At 41.4% G+C, this 15,766-nt stretch overlaps 1 protein-coding gene and 1 pseudogene across 2 annotated transcripts; both read left to right on the top strand.

Moving 5' to 3' along the window:
- Positions 1-2,068: 2,068 nt before the first annotated feature.
- ZNF846 (zinc finger protein 846) lies at positions 2,069-11,250 on the top strand. Of its 2 annotated transcripts, XM_054562046.1 has the most exons (6): positions 2,069-2,438; positions 5,357-5,858; positions 6,450-6,576; positions 7,040-7,123; positions 9,258-9,340; positions 9,817-11,021. In XM_054562046.1, exons 2-6 carry the CDS (start codon positions 5,826-5,828, stop codon positions 10,909-10,911), a joined length of 1,422 nt encoding a protein of 473 aa, XP_054418021.1. In that variant the 5' UTR covers positions 2,069-2,438; positions 5,357-5,825; the 3' UTR covers positions 10,912-11,021. The 2 variants fall into 2 exon arrangements, with proteins under 2 accessions (XP_054418021.1, XP_054418020.1); XM_054562045.1 differs by lacking the exons at positions 6,450-6,576; positions 7,040-7,123 and having other exon boundaries at positions 5,357-5,484; positions 5,774-5,858; positions 9,817-11,250.
- On the top strand, positions 11,014-12,474 carry LOC129061479 (ubiquitin-60S ribosomal protein L40-like; annotated as a pseudogene).
- The last annotated feature ends 3,292 nt before the right edge of the window (positions 12,475-15,766 follow it).

Raw genomic sequence — 15,766 nt, 5'->3', positions numbered from 1 at the left:
TATCTAAAAGAACTGAAAGCAGGTATTCAAGTAGACAGGTTTTCCCTTTGTGTCAAGGTCTGACTTTGAACAGATCACAACGAGGGAGCAGCTCTGCTACCTTTAAAACCCGACCAAGAAGCCAGGCGTCTATAAATGGTTTAGTACCAGGTTCCCCACCAACAACCCACATTGCATGATGGGTGAGGGGGCAGCTGCTTGAAATAGACATTTTTTCCACACCATTGTTCACAGCAGAATTATTCATAGTAGTTTACCACTGCTAAACTTAAAGTTTTACACACTAAGTTTTAAACATAGCCAAAACATGAATATTTCATAGCATTATTCACAATGGCCAAAAAGTGGAAATGACCCAAATGACCATCAGCTGATAGGCATATTATAACAAATAAAAGTAATGAAATACTAATTCACACTACAACATAGATGAACCTCAAAAAATTTATGCTACATGAAAGAAACCAGTCACAGAAGGCCACATAATATTTTTTCCTTTAATTTATATGAAATGGTCAGAAAAGACAAATCCATAGAGACAAATAGATTAGCGGTGGTTTAGAACTGAAATGAGGAGCTGAGGGTAATGAAATTGTTCTAAAAATTGTGGTGATGGTTTCACAACTCTGTGACTATAATAAGCACCGAAGGTACATTTTAAATGGGTGCACTGTATGGCATGTGAATTATATCCCAAGAAAACTGTTACCAAACAAAAACTTCCCCTCAAACCCCTGAACCAAAATCAACCCATCTGCGTTTGATGCTTTTTTTGTAGTGTAACATCTTACATAACTTTTTATATCTTGGTTTGCATTAATATTGTATTTCAAGGGTTTTGAGAGGTTTTTTTTTTTTTTTGAGCTCTGAATTTATTTTTTATTCTCTCATTTGTATTGCTTAAAAAGCAGCCCATACTATTTATAACAGCTCCCAAAGTGGAAACAACCCAATGCCCATCAACCGATTAATGGATAAATGTTGATACACCCATACAATGTAATATTATTCAGTTATAAAAAGAGATGAAGTAGCCAGGGCAGTATGGCTCAGTTGGTTGGGCGTCATCTTGCAAACCAAAAAGTTGCTCGTTTGATTCCTGACTGGGCACATGCCTGGGATGCAGGGTCCATCCTGGTTGGGGAGTGTTGATCGATGTTTCTCTCCCTCTCCTCCCTCTCTTCCCCTCCCTCTAAAACCAAAAATAAAAATAAATAAATAACAAAAAGGGATTAAGTGCCAATACATGCTGTAACACTAACGAACCTTTAAAAGATAAGTAAATGAAAGAAGCCAGATACAAAGATCGTATGTTTTAAGATTCCACTTATATGAAACTTGAGGACTAAACAAATCCATAGAGACAAAAGGTAGATTAGTAGTTGTTTTGGGCTGAGGAGTGAGGTAGAGGATTATAGACAAGAGGATGCTGGGTTTCTTTTTGTGATAATGAAAATGTACCAAAATTGATTCCGGGGATGGATGCACAACTCTGTGAATATACTAGAAGGCACTAAATGATACATTTCAAATGGGTTAATTGTATGCTCTGAGAAGTATCTCAAAACTAAACGAAGAACTGACTGAATTAAAGGGATAGACCATTTTATGGACTGGCAGGTTTATCTTTGTAAATATGCACACATCCTGGCATACTGTTGAAGAAACAAGGGGAAAGGCCTATAGATGAGCATTTAATGAGCTTTCAGCGCTCTTAGATCTGACTCTGCTCAGAACCACGCCCTCCTGGGAACAGGCCACGACGTAAACAAATTACTCCGCGTCTGTCCGCTTCTAAACGGTCCTCTGCGCTCCGCTCTGTCTTCGCCGGACACTGCCTTCTAGAACTGGTCAGTATGGAGGGACCGGTCGATGTGGCGAGCCTGCTCTTGACTGAGGGCCTACCATTGCCCCTCGCATCTAAAAAAACCCGACACCATCCAAGTACTGTAGGTTTCTATCCCGACCTTACGTCTTCCGATCCCGGAGCTCCTCAGGGACCGCCCCTTACGCTAATCGCTCTGCGAACCCGGAAGCGGAAGTGCTGGCGGGCTGACGTCTCACTTCGCGCTTCTCCGGGTATCTGAGACAGGTTTTCTTGTCTGTCGGCTTCAGGGCCTCTGTGCTTGGACTCAGCCATTTCCGCTGCCCCGGAGTCGCGGAGCCTCCTCCCCACCAAGTACCCCGGGCCCGAGGATTCCCGTGGCCGTCACGATTCCTCTGAGATCTATGCCCGCTCCACCCGCGCGGGTCGGGGCCGTGGGTCAGAGTCTTGCGTGGAGGCAGGGATTTTTCTCCACCCGCCGTGCGTCTCTCTTCAAAAGCTGCCAAATCAACCTTTGTGCGTTTTCTCCAGAGGGAAAGGCATTTACGCTGTCCTGGGAAATGGCCCCAGCGTCCCCTTCTCCTGACCGACCTGGCGATTGCAGTGCGTTCCGGTGAGCACTGGCCAGCAATGCCTGGACTGTGGGCATCCATTATTGAAGTTTGATGAATTACTTAGGTGTTACCTGGTCGTCCACTGATAATATTTTGCATATCTCTCTTGTCTCTCTCCATGTGTGTTTATAAATTCTTTAAGAGTAAGGAGTTGAAATAAGTTGCAGCAATGATATTTGACCTTTGATAACTGGTGAATTGCCTCATCTCTAACAAGAGTTATGTAATAACTCCTACAAAATTAATACCCAAAATGAAAACGCAAAAGAAAAATGAGCAAGTGGTTTAGATAGGCTCTTCCATGAAGATAATATGTACTTGGACAACAAATATGTGAACAGATACTTGATATCATAAACAACCAGGGAAACACAAATTAAAATCACAGTGTGGCCTTGACTGGTGTTGGTGTGGCTCGGTGGATTGGGCGTCAAACAGAAAGGTCGGTTAATTGCCAGTCACGGAATATGCCTGGGTTGCGGGCTAGGTCCCTAGTTGGGGGTCTGCGAGAAGCAACCAGTGGGTGTTTCTCTTCTTCTCTTTCTCTCTCCCTTCCCCTTTCTCTAAAAATAAATAAATAAATAAAATCTTTAAAAACAACCCCACAGTGTGATAAATACTACACACCGAATGGCTAAAAGTAACACTTGAAAGAGGGACATATGCATACCCTGTTAGTGGAAACACATTTAAAGAGTATCAACTAAATATAATCTGTTGGTAACAAACAAGGCATGCACATGTGCACCAGTTAAACATAAAGCCTATTTATAGCATCATGATTTGGAATACCCTAAAGTGGAAATAACTCAAGAGTGTACCAAGAAGTCCTGGCGAGTGCTCAGTTGGTAGGAGCTTCGTCCAGATGCGCCAAAGTTGCAGTGCAATCCCGCTCAGGGCACATAGAGAAACCAACCAGTGAACGCGTGAGCGGGTGGAGCAACAAATCAGTCTCTTGCTCGCTCTCTCTTTAAAATCAGGAAATAAAAATTTTAAAAAAAGAAAGTGAATCAAGGGAATGGATGAATTGTGGCATACATTTGGTGTGGTATAAACTTCAGCAAAGAGAAGGACCAAACCACAGATATGATAGATGAAATGACATGGATGAACCTCACAAATATGTTGAATGAAAGAAACCAGACACAAAAAATGCATGCTGTTTGATGCTGTTTCTTTAACATTCAAAAACAGGCAGAATAGCCTAGTGTGTTAAGTGTCAGGATAGTGGTTGTGATTGGGAGGCAGAGAGTTAGTGATTTGGAAAAAAGACAAGGAGTATGTCTGAGATGCTGGATATGGATATGTTCTATTTCTTGACCTGAATGCTGCTTACCTGGGCCTGATCATTTCTTGAGAGTTTACTGAGATTTTTATTCATGATTGCCTCCCTTAATTGTATGTATGCTGTAATTTGGTAAAAGAATTACAAAAAATGGAACTAAACGTACTACCTTATAAGGCTGAGTGAGAAATACACAAGTAGAATAAAATGTACTGAAAGAATGAGCAAAAATAAAATCAATACTTAATGGGAAAAAGATCTGATCAGTAATGTGAAAGGATGACAAATATATAATAGTTTTTGTAGTTAACTGTGAGATAATGTAGAAGACTTTAATTTCAACATAAAAGAAAAACAGTGCCGTGATTCAGACCATGTTGGAGTGGCTAACATTAGAAATGCATTTTGAGTTTTTTCTAAAATCCTGATATTCAAGTTTGGCTGTCTTTCAGTCAAAGTTGGAACACTAATTTTGTAAGTGAGATATCAATTACCAGTATTCTGAAATTCTGTGTTTATCTCACCCCTAACTAGTCTTGTCTCTGTATCAAGATTATGTTTTTGAATGTGTGGTACTCCTTGTACTTTAATGGGATTGATTCTTTCTTCAACTATACTGCTTATCACCAACTGCAATCAATTATTTGTTCATTACCTGCATTGCTAAGTTGAACTGTGAGGCTCTTGTTTCCTCCTCTGTGCCTAGTGCCCAGCCTGGCATAAGGAAGGCCCTTACTAAGTATTTGCTGAATGAGTGAAGAAATAAGAGGCTGAGAGAGGCAGAGGTTCCAAGTCCAATCAAATCTCCAGCGGTGGGTACTCAGGGAGACTTTTGATTTTGTAAAGCCTTTTGTACTTCTCTTCATGATGCCTTGCAGAAGGTCTGGAGTGAATTCTGGTCACATCAGGAATTACAACCACAGGAGACCCAGTGCTCAACACACTGACATGTGTCTACTCCTGGCTCACATTTCCTAACTGGTGATTTTGGGTCAATTACTTATATGTGAACCTCAGCTTTCTCATTTATTAAATGGCAGTATTAATGCCCAAATTGGAGGGTTGTTCAGGCAACTAATAGAATTTATATATGTAGAACTACTTAACAGGCATTCAGTAAATGGCAGTTGTTATTAATGCTTGCATAGTAAAGTATTAGTTTTTAATTTTTTTATATATTGAGTTTTAGAGAGGAGGAGGAGAGAGAGAAACATCAGTTTGTTGTTCCACTTATTTATGTATTCATTGGTTGATTCTTGTATGTGCCCTGACCAGGGATCAAACCTGCAACCTTGCCATATTGAGAGGACGCTCTAATCAACTAAGCTACCCGTCCAGGGCAGTATTAGTTTTTAATGACTGTCACATGTTTCATCTACAGAGAGATGGCTAAAAAGGGATGTATGACATTTGAAAAATGTCTGTTGCTTGATGATTGACATTACAAACCAGTTATCCAGACATTGTAGTATGTGAAGAGAAATTGATGTCAACCTTAAATTCAAAAGCTTCTGCTGCTCAAGAGGTGGAATGTTCTGGGAAACCTCACAGTCACATTCCCAGTGTGCCAGCCATTGATCTGACTTGTGAGCGGTGAGTCCTTTCTGATGCTCTCAAACTGTCTCCTTATAGAGTTTCCTCACAAACGGCACATCCACTGCTCAGGGGCTGAGCGATCATGCAGTGGACCATGTAAGCAGGATGGAAATGGCCAGAGTGTGTATTATAAGTCAGGTTCCTGGAATTTGGGATGCAAGAAGGTGAGTGTGAGCTTTTTGGGGGAAAAATGTTTATGAATCTTACCATGTCGGTCAAACAGCTCTGCCCCTCGGTACTTTAATGTGTGTACTCTAATATAGAATTTTTAACCAGTTCTTCATGGGTAGCAAGATACTGAAAACCATTTTCTTGCTCCAGGTAACTCAAGGCGCTTTGTCATATTATAGAAGTAGTATGTGGTGTGTTATGTGCATGACATGGAACAGCCTAGAGGTATGTGATTGTTGGAATTGGACTGGACTCAAAGTCCGTGTCATTCTTCTCTCTGAGGTCATCTTTCTTGGGATTCTTCCCGTCTCTATGAGAGAATATTGAGGCAAGGATGGTAGCTGGGTTACTGATGGATTCTTCTCAGGTGAGTAGAAAGTTGACCTTTCTTCAAAATGTCATGCTTGTTTCTATCATGTAGCCCTGACCAAAAGCTGCTTAAAGCAGTCATGACCTTGCTTAAAGAATGGCTCTTGGTAAATTTCTCCAGGACCCCTGCTATCTCAGGCCATACACACTGGAAATGATTCTTTAATCTCAAAAAATTTAGTGATTCTTTCCGATTTTCAGTCATGCTTATTGTTTTAACCAGTATTATGACAGAACCTTTAGGAAGGAAATGAAGATACCTAATCTTTTGAAATTTGTGTCACTGTGGCAATTCTTTTGTTATTAGACTTTACAAAGTGCTAACAGCAGCCTATGAGTAGAGAAGGAATAAAGCACAAAGAGCCCATGGTAAGGTTGTGGTAAGATAAGTTCAGGCCATGCAAGTGATACTGATAAATCCATGTGACTGGATGTAATCACCAGGCAGTATCTAAAGCTAGAGAGAAGAGGCCTGGGCCTGGGAATACTATAGGCTTCTGGTCTACTTTCCTTAGTCCCGCATGAATCTTTCTGAGAACATCAACAAAGATGGTACTCAGCTAAAGCCAGCATGTGTTTGATGGTTTAGCACTTAGTGACCTTTGAGGATGTGGCTGTGGACTTCACCCATGAGGAGTGGACTTTATTGGACCAAATGCAGAGAGATCTCTACAGAGACGTGATGTTGGAGAACTATAAGAATATCGTTGCTCTAGGTACGGCTGGCATTGTTCCTTTACTGAGTCCTTTATGAAATGAAAATTTCTTAAGTACTTTTGCTGTCAAATGGGTGATGATCAAGACAGACGTAGTCTCTGGCTTCATGGGCTTTTACTGTCTAGAGGATTCTCCATGAAAATGAAGGTCTATATAAATAAATGACTTTATTTCCTTTAGGGGCTAAGAACCTTAAGACTTTAAACATGTATGAGGTTGGACATGGTGTTCAGGTCTTAGGGATGTACAGGCATTTGAGGGTAGAGAGAGAGAATGTGCTTGGATTTCTGTTCCTTTTAAAATAGTTTTATTGGATTTATTCAAAACTTTCCCTGATTATTTTGCTGTTTGTAAAGTGAGACCTTGCTGTCTTGAGAAACCCTGAAGGCTAAGGGGTTGGTTCTTAATCCAAGGACATGTTTTTCATGTCTTGCAAGAGCCTCTATGTATTTTTCCCTTAAGCAGGGTATGAACCATGCAAACCCAGTGTCAACTCTGGATTGGAAGGAGGGGAAGAACTGAGGACAGGAACTAGAGTTCTTCAGGGTGAGTTCACAAGCAGACAGTTTTGTAAAGAGCAGTGCTAGCATGGGAAAGGTCCAGTACCTTTGCAAATGCCACTTTGCAAGCTTTTAAAGCTGTGCTCTTTTTCTAGGAAAGCTGAGGCCATTTGGTTTTTGAGTTTTCTCAGGAACCTGCAACTTCCATTTACCCCTAATTTCCATTGATCTCAATCTTTTTGGTTCTCTCAGAAAGATCTGTTTGCTTACTTGAAAATTTCTTTTCTCTCAGGTAGCTCTTTTCCCCAGTACCTTCCTACCTTGCCGTCCTGATTCTGTCATCTTTTTTTGTTTACTGAAAGCCTGAGTTTTGCCTTAAGCTTTGTAAATTGCCTACAGTTTTGACAGCATATCCTTATCATTGCCAAACTCCTAACACAGCCAACTCTTTGTGGTCTGTCTTTCTTTTTGTTTCACCATTTTTATTATGTTTCATTCATATTTAGAAATACACATGTGCCGTATGCTTTATTTCAAGGTACAACATGCACACATTAACCATTCTAGTGAGTATAATTCATTGATATTGAGTTCATTCACAGTGCTAGGCCGCCGTGAGCTCTTTTTAGTTTTAAGATATTTTAATCACCTCAAAATGAAGCCATCTACTCATTAAACAGTCATCCCCATTTGCCCCTCCCACCAGCCCCGGTGAGCACTCATCTGCCTTCTCTCTCTATGGATTTACCTATTCTCTCTGTATCTTGTAAATGGAATTGTACAACATGTGAACTTTTGTGTCTGGCTTCTTACACTTAGCACAATGTTTTCAAGGTTCATCCACATTGTGGTATGTTTCCACACTTCATTCCTTTTTATGGCTGAATAATGCTCAGTTTTGTGACTACATCACATTTTGTTTGTCCAGTTAACCTTTGATGGACTCCCCCCACCCCAGCCCCCACCTTTGGCAATTGTGCTAGGAACATTTGTGTACAAATATTTGAATATGTGTTTTCCACTCTTTTGGGTGCATAACCAGGAATGGAATTACTGGGTCATATGGTCATTTTATGTATAACTTGTTGAGGATCACCGAACTATTTTACAGAGAGGCTGTATCATGTTACACTCCCACCAGCAATTTAGTGACTTTTATCCATTATATTTTGTATTTTCAACATTTTTTTTTTAGCGAGGTCCCTGAAATATGTGTTCTGTTAGCTTAGTCATCACCTTAGAACGACAGAAATTCCTTAAATGCCTTGAGTCAAAAAAACTAAAAATTCTCTTTAAATTTTTGTTGATTGGCTGTGGGCTGGGCCACTTCTTCGGTGCTTAGCCAGGCCCCTTGGAACTCTTCCTTAGCCTTCCTTTCCTGCTTGAGTGGAACCTTAAGGTCATTTGGAGGTGGAAGCATTTGGTCCTCTCTGGATTTTTGGAACAAGCACCCAGCCTTGGGCATGCTTGCGGACTTCTTGATTCCCTTGGAAACGATCAAGTTTTTGAAAGCCCTCATTCACCCACATATAACATCCCCAACTTGTTTCTTCTGAGGCTTGTCCCAACTCTTTACCATTTCCTTATGCTCTTGTGGCCAACACTTCACCAGTACCTGTGTACACTTTGAGCAGGAGCTGCCTGGAATGCGTCCTCATTCCTGGGAACTCTGTGAGTTAGTGGAAGTAAAGGGAAGCCCTTGCCCTGATCTCCGAGGTAGACGGCGTACCCTTATCATTGCCACACTCCTAGCACTTCCTAACAAGGACGCTGCCCAAGAGATCAAAACACACAGTGGCAGTTCTTGGAGAACAAGGCCCGAGTTGCTCCTTTGGGCGCCAGCAACTTGCTGACGGAGTGCGTCCTGCCATCTGTGTGGCTACTGCTTACCTGGAGAGTGTGGATGGCAGGCGGGCAGTTCCCCTGCCAAAGCTCTCTCTTGGTGAAATACAGCTGCTTCCTTCTTTCCTAAGTGTCCTTGACTGTTGTACTTTTGGACTAGATTCCGAATTCTGCAAGCGTTGGTTCTGATTGTCTTTGTAAACTTGTCTTCTGGTGGGAAGGAGCCCTGGGGTTCCCCGTGTACCGTTCTTTGTGATGTCATTTTCGCTGCCATATGTTGTTAAACAACTTGATCCCACAATTTTTCTCCATCCTTGAGCTTTTCTACTTTCTTTTAGCATTGGATTTACAACTCAAAACCAAAGTTTCCATGTCTCTTCAAGATATTTCTGTGGACAAAACATCAAATGGAATAGAACTGGTAAGATCTCCGAGAAGTAATTTTTGTCTTCCACACCAGGACCAAAAGTACAAAATCCTTGAGGATTAGATGAGATAAATGCTTTTTATGCAGAGAAAGCAGAGTCTGTGAAAAGAACCTCTGAATATCAGAATTTGAGAATCATTCTGAACTTACCTCAAATCTGTTTATCCACAGAGATCTCACAAATAAACACCCATATATATGTAACTCTGTTGTCCAGCGTTTGAAACACAGTTTAAGTAATTATCAGAAAAACTCTCTAAGGTGCTCTGTGAAAGTAGAGAATATACCACAGGGTCCTGGCCTCAACTTAAAATAACTGAAAAACAGGGCAGAAATTCTGTATACTTAATGGAAATAGGGAAAAAATTAATTACGATAATGTTTCCAGTGCATAAAAGTTGAGATGGGGGGACTTCCTGTTATTATAATGAATGTGGACATGTCTTTAATGATCATTTATATGTTAACAGGAGAGAAGTGGGGCTGCAGTGAACCAGTGTGGTTCTAGCCTTTGTGGAAAAGTATTCAGCGAACACCTGTTCCCTGTGACTCACCTTAGACACAAAACTTCTAACGGTAGGCAGAGTGGAAAAGTCTTCAAAAAGAACTTCATTCAGACCTTCAAGGAAATCCACATTGGGGAGAAAACTTCTGAGTGTGTTCAACATGAAAAAGCCTCCGGTCAGCTTTCACATCTTACTGGGCACAAAAAAACTCAGACACGAGGGAAATTGTGTGACTGCAGAGATTGTCAGAGAACATCATTGTTTAATGCACATATGAGACACCACACTGGAGAAAAAACATATGAATGTAAAGAATGTGGGAAAACCTTCACCCATTCCTCATACCTTACAGATCATATAAAAATGCACAGTGGAAAAAGGTCCTATGTGTGCATGGAATGTGGGAAAGCCTTTACTCGATCCACAGGACTCATTTTACACATACGGATTCACAGTGGAGAAAAGCTGTATGAGTGTAAGGAATGTGGAAAAGCCTTTATTCATTCCTCATACCTTACAAAGCATGGAAGAATTCACAGTGGGGAGAAGCCATATCTATGTAAGGACTGTGGGAAAAGTTTTACCCGTTCCTCTGGACTCGTCTTACACATGCGGACACACACTGGAGAAAAACCCTACGTGTGTAAGCAGTGTGGGAAAGCCTTTAACAATTCTTCAATGCTTAACCAGCACGTGAGGACACACACTGGAGAGAAGCCATACGGATGCAAGCAATGTGGGAAAGCCTTCACTCAGTCATCCGGCCTTACCACCCATGTCAGAACTCACACTGGAGAGAAGGCCTACAAATGTAAAGAATGTGGGAAAGCATTTGCTCGTTCCACAAATCTTAATATGCACATGCGAACACACACTGGAGAAAAGCCTTACGGATGTAAAGAATGCGGGAAAGCCTTTAGATATGCCACATGCCTTAATATTCACATGCGAACTCACACTGGAGAGAAACCATACGCATGTAAGGAATGTGGGAAGACCTTCACTCAATCTTCAGCACTCACTAAACACCAAAGAACTAAGGCATGTGAAAAAACCTGAAATGTCCCTCAGACCTTAGCATTTATTCACATCTATAACTCATCTGGACAAAGACCTTATGAAAGCAGCTCTTTCCTTCAGTGAGGCGGCTGAGCAGCCTCCCCAGCAGACTCAGAGAAACAGAGCTTTGTGAAGACTCTGATTGGCAAGGCCATCCCCTTCGAGGTCAAGCCCAGTGACACCACTGAGAATGTCAAAGCTAAAATCCAAGACAGGGAGGGCATCCTGCCTGACCAGCTGCGTCTGACTTTTTCCGGGCAGACAGGTGAGGGGATGGCCACACTCCCTCAAAACACAGTGTCCAGGGAGAGTCCACCCTGCGTTTGGTGCTTCCTCTGCAGGGTGGCATCATGGACCCCTCCCTCTGCCAGCTCACTCAGAAGTACAACTGCGACAAGATGATCTGCCCCATGTGTCACACCCATGTGCACCCCTGTGTTGTCAGCTGCCTCAAGAAGAAGTGCGGCCAAATCAACAACCTGCACCCCAGGAAGAAGGTCAAGTAAGGCCCCTCCATCACCTTCTCAGCCCGCAGGGCAGCGTCCTGCCTGAACCCTGGCCCTGGGGCCTCTATAAAGTTTCCCTTTCATTGGAAAAAACAAAGACTTTATGAAAGTAAAGAATATTAAAAAGCTTTAGTCAGTTTTCATCCTTACATGATATGGGAGGACTTACTCAGGGAAGCATTTCCATTCATATAAGGTATATGGGAGAGCAGTAATTGTTCATACCTTACAGAATATGTAAGAACTCACACTTGCGAGAAAAACCTTCTGGATATAAGGCATGTGGGAAATCCTTTTTGGTTAATTTTTGTTCTAACATTAATTTTACATATCTAAAATTACTATAAAGCCGTGTGAAGGTAAGGCTAACATAAAGCCTTAAACTGTTTCACATGCTCTAATAGCACGGACAACTCACGTCAGAGAAATCTGTGTGTAATGAATGTGGTATAAAACCTTTACCTAGTGTTGAGGACGTAAGGTCCACGTGAGACTTCAGATGGGCATAAACCTTGTAAATGTAAAAGGTACAAGGAGACCCACATGTGCTTCTCATACCTTTTAAGAACTCAACGTTTAAAAATTCAGTGGAGAAAGCTTTCAGAAATTCTTGAAAGCTTCAATGTGCAAGAAGTCTCATTAATGTAAGAAAAATTGTTCAGTGTTAACAAATAAGTCATAATGTGGAATGGAGGGAAGCCTCTTGAAGGTAATATATGTGGGAAACATGTCTTCCTGCCTCATGTTAATATTTTTTGGTAATCTCACAGAGGCAGAAAATGTAACAAATGTTAAGATACAGGAATGCCTGTGTTTGTGTGAATGTAGTTTTTGGCTTTCAACCTTTAGTGGAATGATTCAAACTGGAGAGAAACTGTGACTGTAGGCTACATGGGAACTGGTGTATCCATTTTATAAATCTTACACTACACATTAAAACACACCCTGGAAAGAAACTATATGAATATAAAAGCATGGGAATGTTTTTTGGTAAATACATATCCCTTAAGAGACTTGTAAAGTCCTCCCTGGAGGGATAAGCTGTGAATGTGAGAAATTTTGGGAAGCTTTTAGGTACTGTTCTTACTATGCACAAGAGAATTCTTCCTGGAAGAGAAATTGAAATAAATGACATGAAAATGAAATTGTCTTTCCATGTGTCTTAATCTCCAGGAAGCACCCAAAAGGAGGGGGATGGGGTTCTAGGCTCTAAATTGGCTGGTTTCCATGTTAAAGGGCTACTCTGGGGTGACTTCAGCTATCTCTAGGATTGCTTAACCCTGGGAGAGGCAGTCCCTCCAGAGTTAGCAAGGCCACCAATTTGTCAAAGCATCAGAATACAGAAAACTAAAGACGGGGTTATCTAATACACGTATTTACAGTTGCCAGAAATCAGGACATGGATATCTTTTGGAGACCACTATGCTGCCTACCACACATCCTTCAAGGGTTTTTCTTTCTTTTTCTTTTTAATATTTTACTACTCTCATTTCCAACCTTTACCATTTTCATTAATTTGATTGTGAACATTTTACAGGATTTAAAAGTCCAATCTGAAACATCAGCTACAGATTTTTTAAAAAAAGTTAGATATGATTTTTATTGAACATGTATAAGATTCACCTTTACATTATACATCAGCTACATGTTAAATGATTCTATTACAAATGTTCTGATTACAAATGCAGTGTTTTTATTTCTGCTACCTTATTTTCATGCTGCTGTTCTGAGTTTTCCCATATTTAAAAGTTGTAATTACAGCATACATATAGAAAATAGTCTGAAAGTGCATATGTACTGATGATAACAGAATCGCAAGCCCCCAGGAACCCACGTTCCAGACCAAGAAATGGAAGATGACCTTACCCATGAGCATGTCCCCCTTATTGCATCACATGCTTCCATCCAAGAGGAAACCGTGGTGTTTGAACTTCACATTAACCATTATATCACTCATAGTTTTAATTTTCTATATATTATGATTTTTTTTTTACCTCTTTGGGATTATTTGCTATTTTAATGTGTAGTTAGGAGGAGGCGAGCACAGCATTTATCCATTCTGCCATCTTGACTAGAATTCTGTGTGAAGTGGTATTTGGGAATTCCAAACTAAAGAGGTTGAATGTGAGAATTCAGGTGTTCTGGGTGCTAATGCCTTCCTTTCTAGATCTTTTTACTAAGAACCTTTTCTGCCTTCCTGAGGAAAAGATGGATGAAAAAAGCATGGTGACTAGTAGTTCTCAGGTCAGAAGAAAGCGTATTCTTCCACAAAATTATATACTGCATCCACCAGAGAGACACATTTCTCTCTAGATAGACCTGTGTCCAGAGCTCTTAAAGAAATACAGCCACTCACGGATGAGTCTCTGGTGGATTGCCTCCCAAGGTGAAATCTCTCATAATGTGAGAAAATATCGTGAAGAATTTCAGTAGTAGAATACTTAGTACATAATATAGCCTCTCTGGATGGTGACTGCATAATTTTAATTTTTCTGGGTGTGCTGACATGGTAAGGAAGATGACAGTGTGAATTTGTCAAAGAATTTACTCATTCCTCAGCATTTACAAGTGTCTTCAATTTTCTTAGGATTGTGCTGCAAGAGGGACATACACAAGAAGAGCTGGTAGGTTTGTTGTATTGAGATAAGTCCATGTGCTATAGGCCTAGCTGGTGTGGCTCAGTGGCTTGAGCGCCGGCCTGCGTACCAAAGTCCATGTGCTAAGGAGAATCAAGATGGCAGAGGAGTGAGTGGAAGTCACACTGGCCTCCTCCCAGGACCAATCTGGAATGACAACTAAATTGTGGAGAAATCACCAGGAACAAACGACGGAACAACAGTGAGAGAGGAGGCTTATAACCTCAGACAGACAGAAGAATCAGCTTTAGCGCAATCTAACTGAAAGGAGTGCGGTTGAGACTCAAGAAGGTGGGCGGGGCTCCCACAGGTGGCTGCACCAGAAAGATATTGAAAGGGGCAGTTGAATCCCCCTGAGAAGAGTGGGGCCTAAACCGTAAGTGGAGATCTCCAGCCTACAGCACCAGAGCCAAAAAAGTACACAGAAAACAGCCAGCTGCAAAAAGCAGCAGGGTTGCTCTCTGCCAGAGACAGACAGCTGGAGACACAAAGAGCCGTTTAAAGGGCCAACGTATAAATTTTTATTTGCAGCTACTTACCCTGGTCTCTGGCAAAGGTGGGGGCAGAGTGCGCTGGAGATGCCTGAGGAGAGATGGGGGACGGAGGCTTTGAGGAGAGAACAGAGAATAGCCATCAGCATCTCAGTGCTGACTCATCCTACATATGTCAGCAGCCAACTTGCTCAGGCAGAGACCACTCCCCCTGAGTGGCAGCAGCGTCAGAGGACTCAATAGCCCCGCCCCCAGGAGGGACTACTCCCCGCCCCGAGCTGTCTAAGTTGGCCTGCTGAGTGCAGAGTGACTAGATTAACAGTTGAAGAAGAGAGCCACAGACAGTAGATTCCTGGAAGTTCGAACAGACTGCCTAAGGTCAGAGAGGGACAACATCTGACATTGTCAGGGGCAGATCCAGAAAGTGAAAACAGCAGTCTCCTATCATAGAAGTCCACACCACATAGTCAGGAAATCAACACAGATGAATTTAAGAGGGAGAAGCAAGAAGAGTCTCACAAATAATGGGAAGACAAAGAAATACCCGCCAGTCGAAGGGAAAGGAGGAATCCCCACAAAGAGAAATAAAGGAAATAGAGGCAAGTAAACTATTAGATATTGAGTTCAAAACAATGGTTCTAAGGAAGCTCAGTGAGCTCTGAAAGAATTACAAAAAACTACAGGGAAACTATGAGGAACATATTGTGAACTATATCAGCATGGAAAATGACATAGAAACTATCGATTAGAGGCATGAGGAAATGTCGAATGCAATTTCTGAATTGAAGAACACAGTAGAAGGAGTCAAAATCAGGCTAGATGAAGCCGAGGATCGAATCAGAGAGCTGGTACATCTCTTTTTGTATTTACTTTATTTCCCATTTCAATAAAAACCTTCATGCTTTATAAACCAGTATGTATTTCTGAACATGGGCTCAGAGACCAAAAATAAATCATCTTTTTGTGGCATAAAAAGAAGTGATATTTCTATTTTTATCTCTTTTGATATAATTTTACTACATTGATTAGAGATACAGGACCTGATTCATGGGAGGGTTTGTCATCTTCTGCAGGAGCTCTGTTAATGTATCTTGCCTCTTGAGACCTCCTGTGTGCACATGGCGCTGGTTACTCCATTGGCTACTGCCAACCGCAGGAGTAAGCACTCTGCTTTTCTTCAGAAAGGACCTCTTTGCCTTCACGACACTGTGAACACAAAGTG

The sequence above is a fragment of the Pteronotus mesoamericanus genome, unplaced genomic scaffold (genome assembly GCF_021234165.1).
Source record: "Pteronotus mesoamericanus isolate MK-2021 breed Mesoamerican mustached bat unplaced genomic scaffold, CSHL_Meso_final scaffold_636, whole genome shotgun sequence".
NCBI classification, from domain to species: Eukaryota; Metazoa; Chordata; class Mammalia; order Chiroptera; family Mormoopidae; genus Pteronotus; species Pteronotus mesoamericanus.
The sequence above is the reverse complement of the archived record's forward strand: the minus strand, read 5'-3'. Positions and strand labels throughout refer to the sequence as shown.

Coding starts and splice junctions, on each gene's coding strand:
- ZNF846 (XM_054562046.1), top strand. CDS start 5,826: ATGGTAGCTGGGTTACTGATGGATTCTTCTCAG. Junction 7,124..9,257: donor AGGAACTAGAGTTCTTCAGG/GTGAGTTCACAA, acceptor ACTTTCTTTTAG/CATTGGATTTACAACTCAAA. Junction 9,341..9,816: donor CATCAAATGGAATAGAACTG/GTAAGATCTCCG, acceptor ATATGTTAACAG/GAGAGAAGTGGGGCTGCAGT.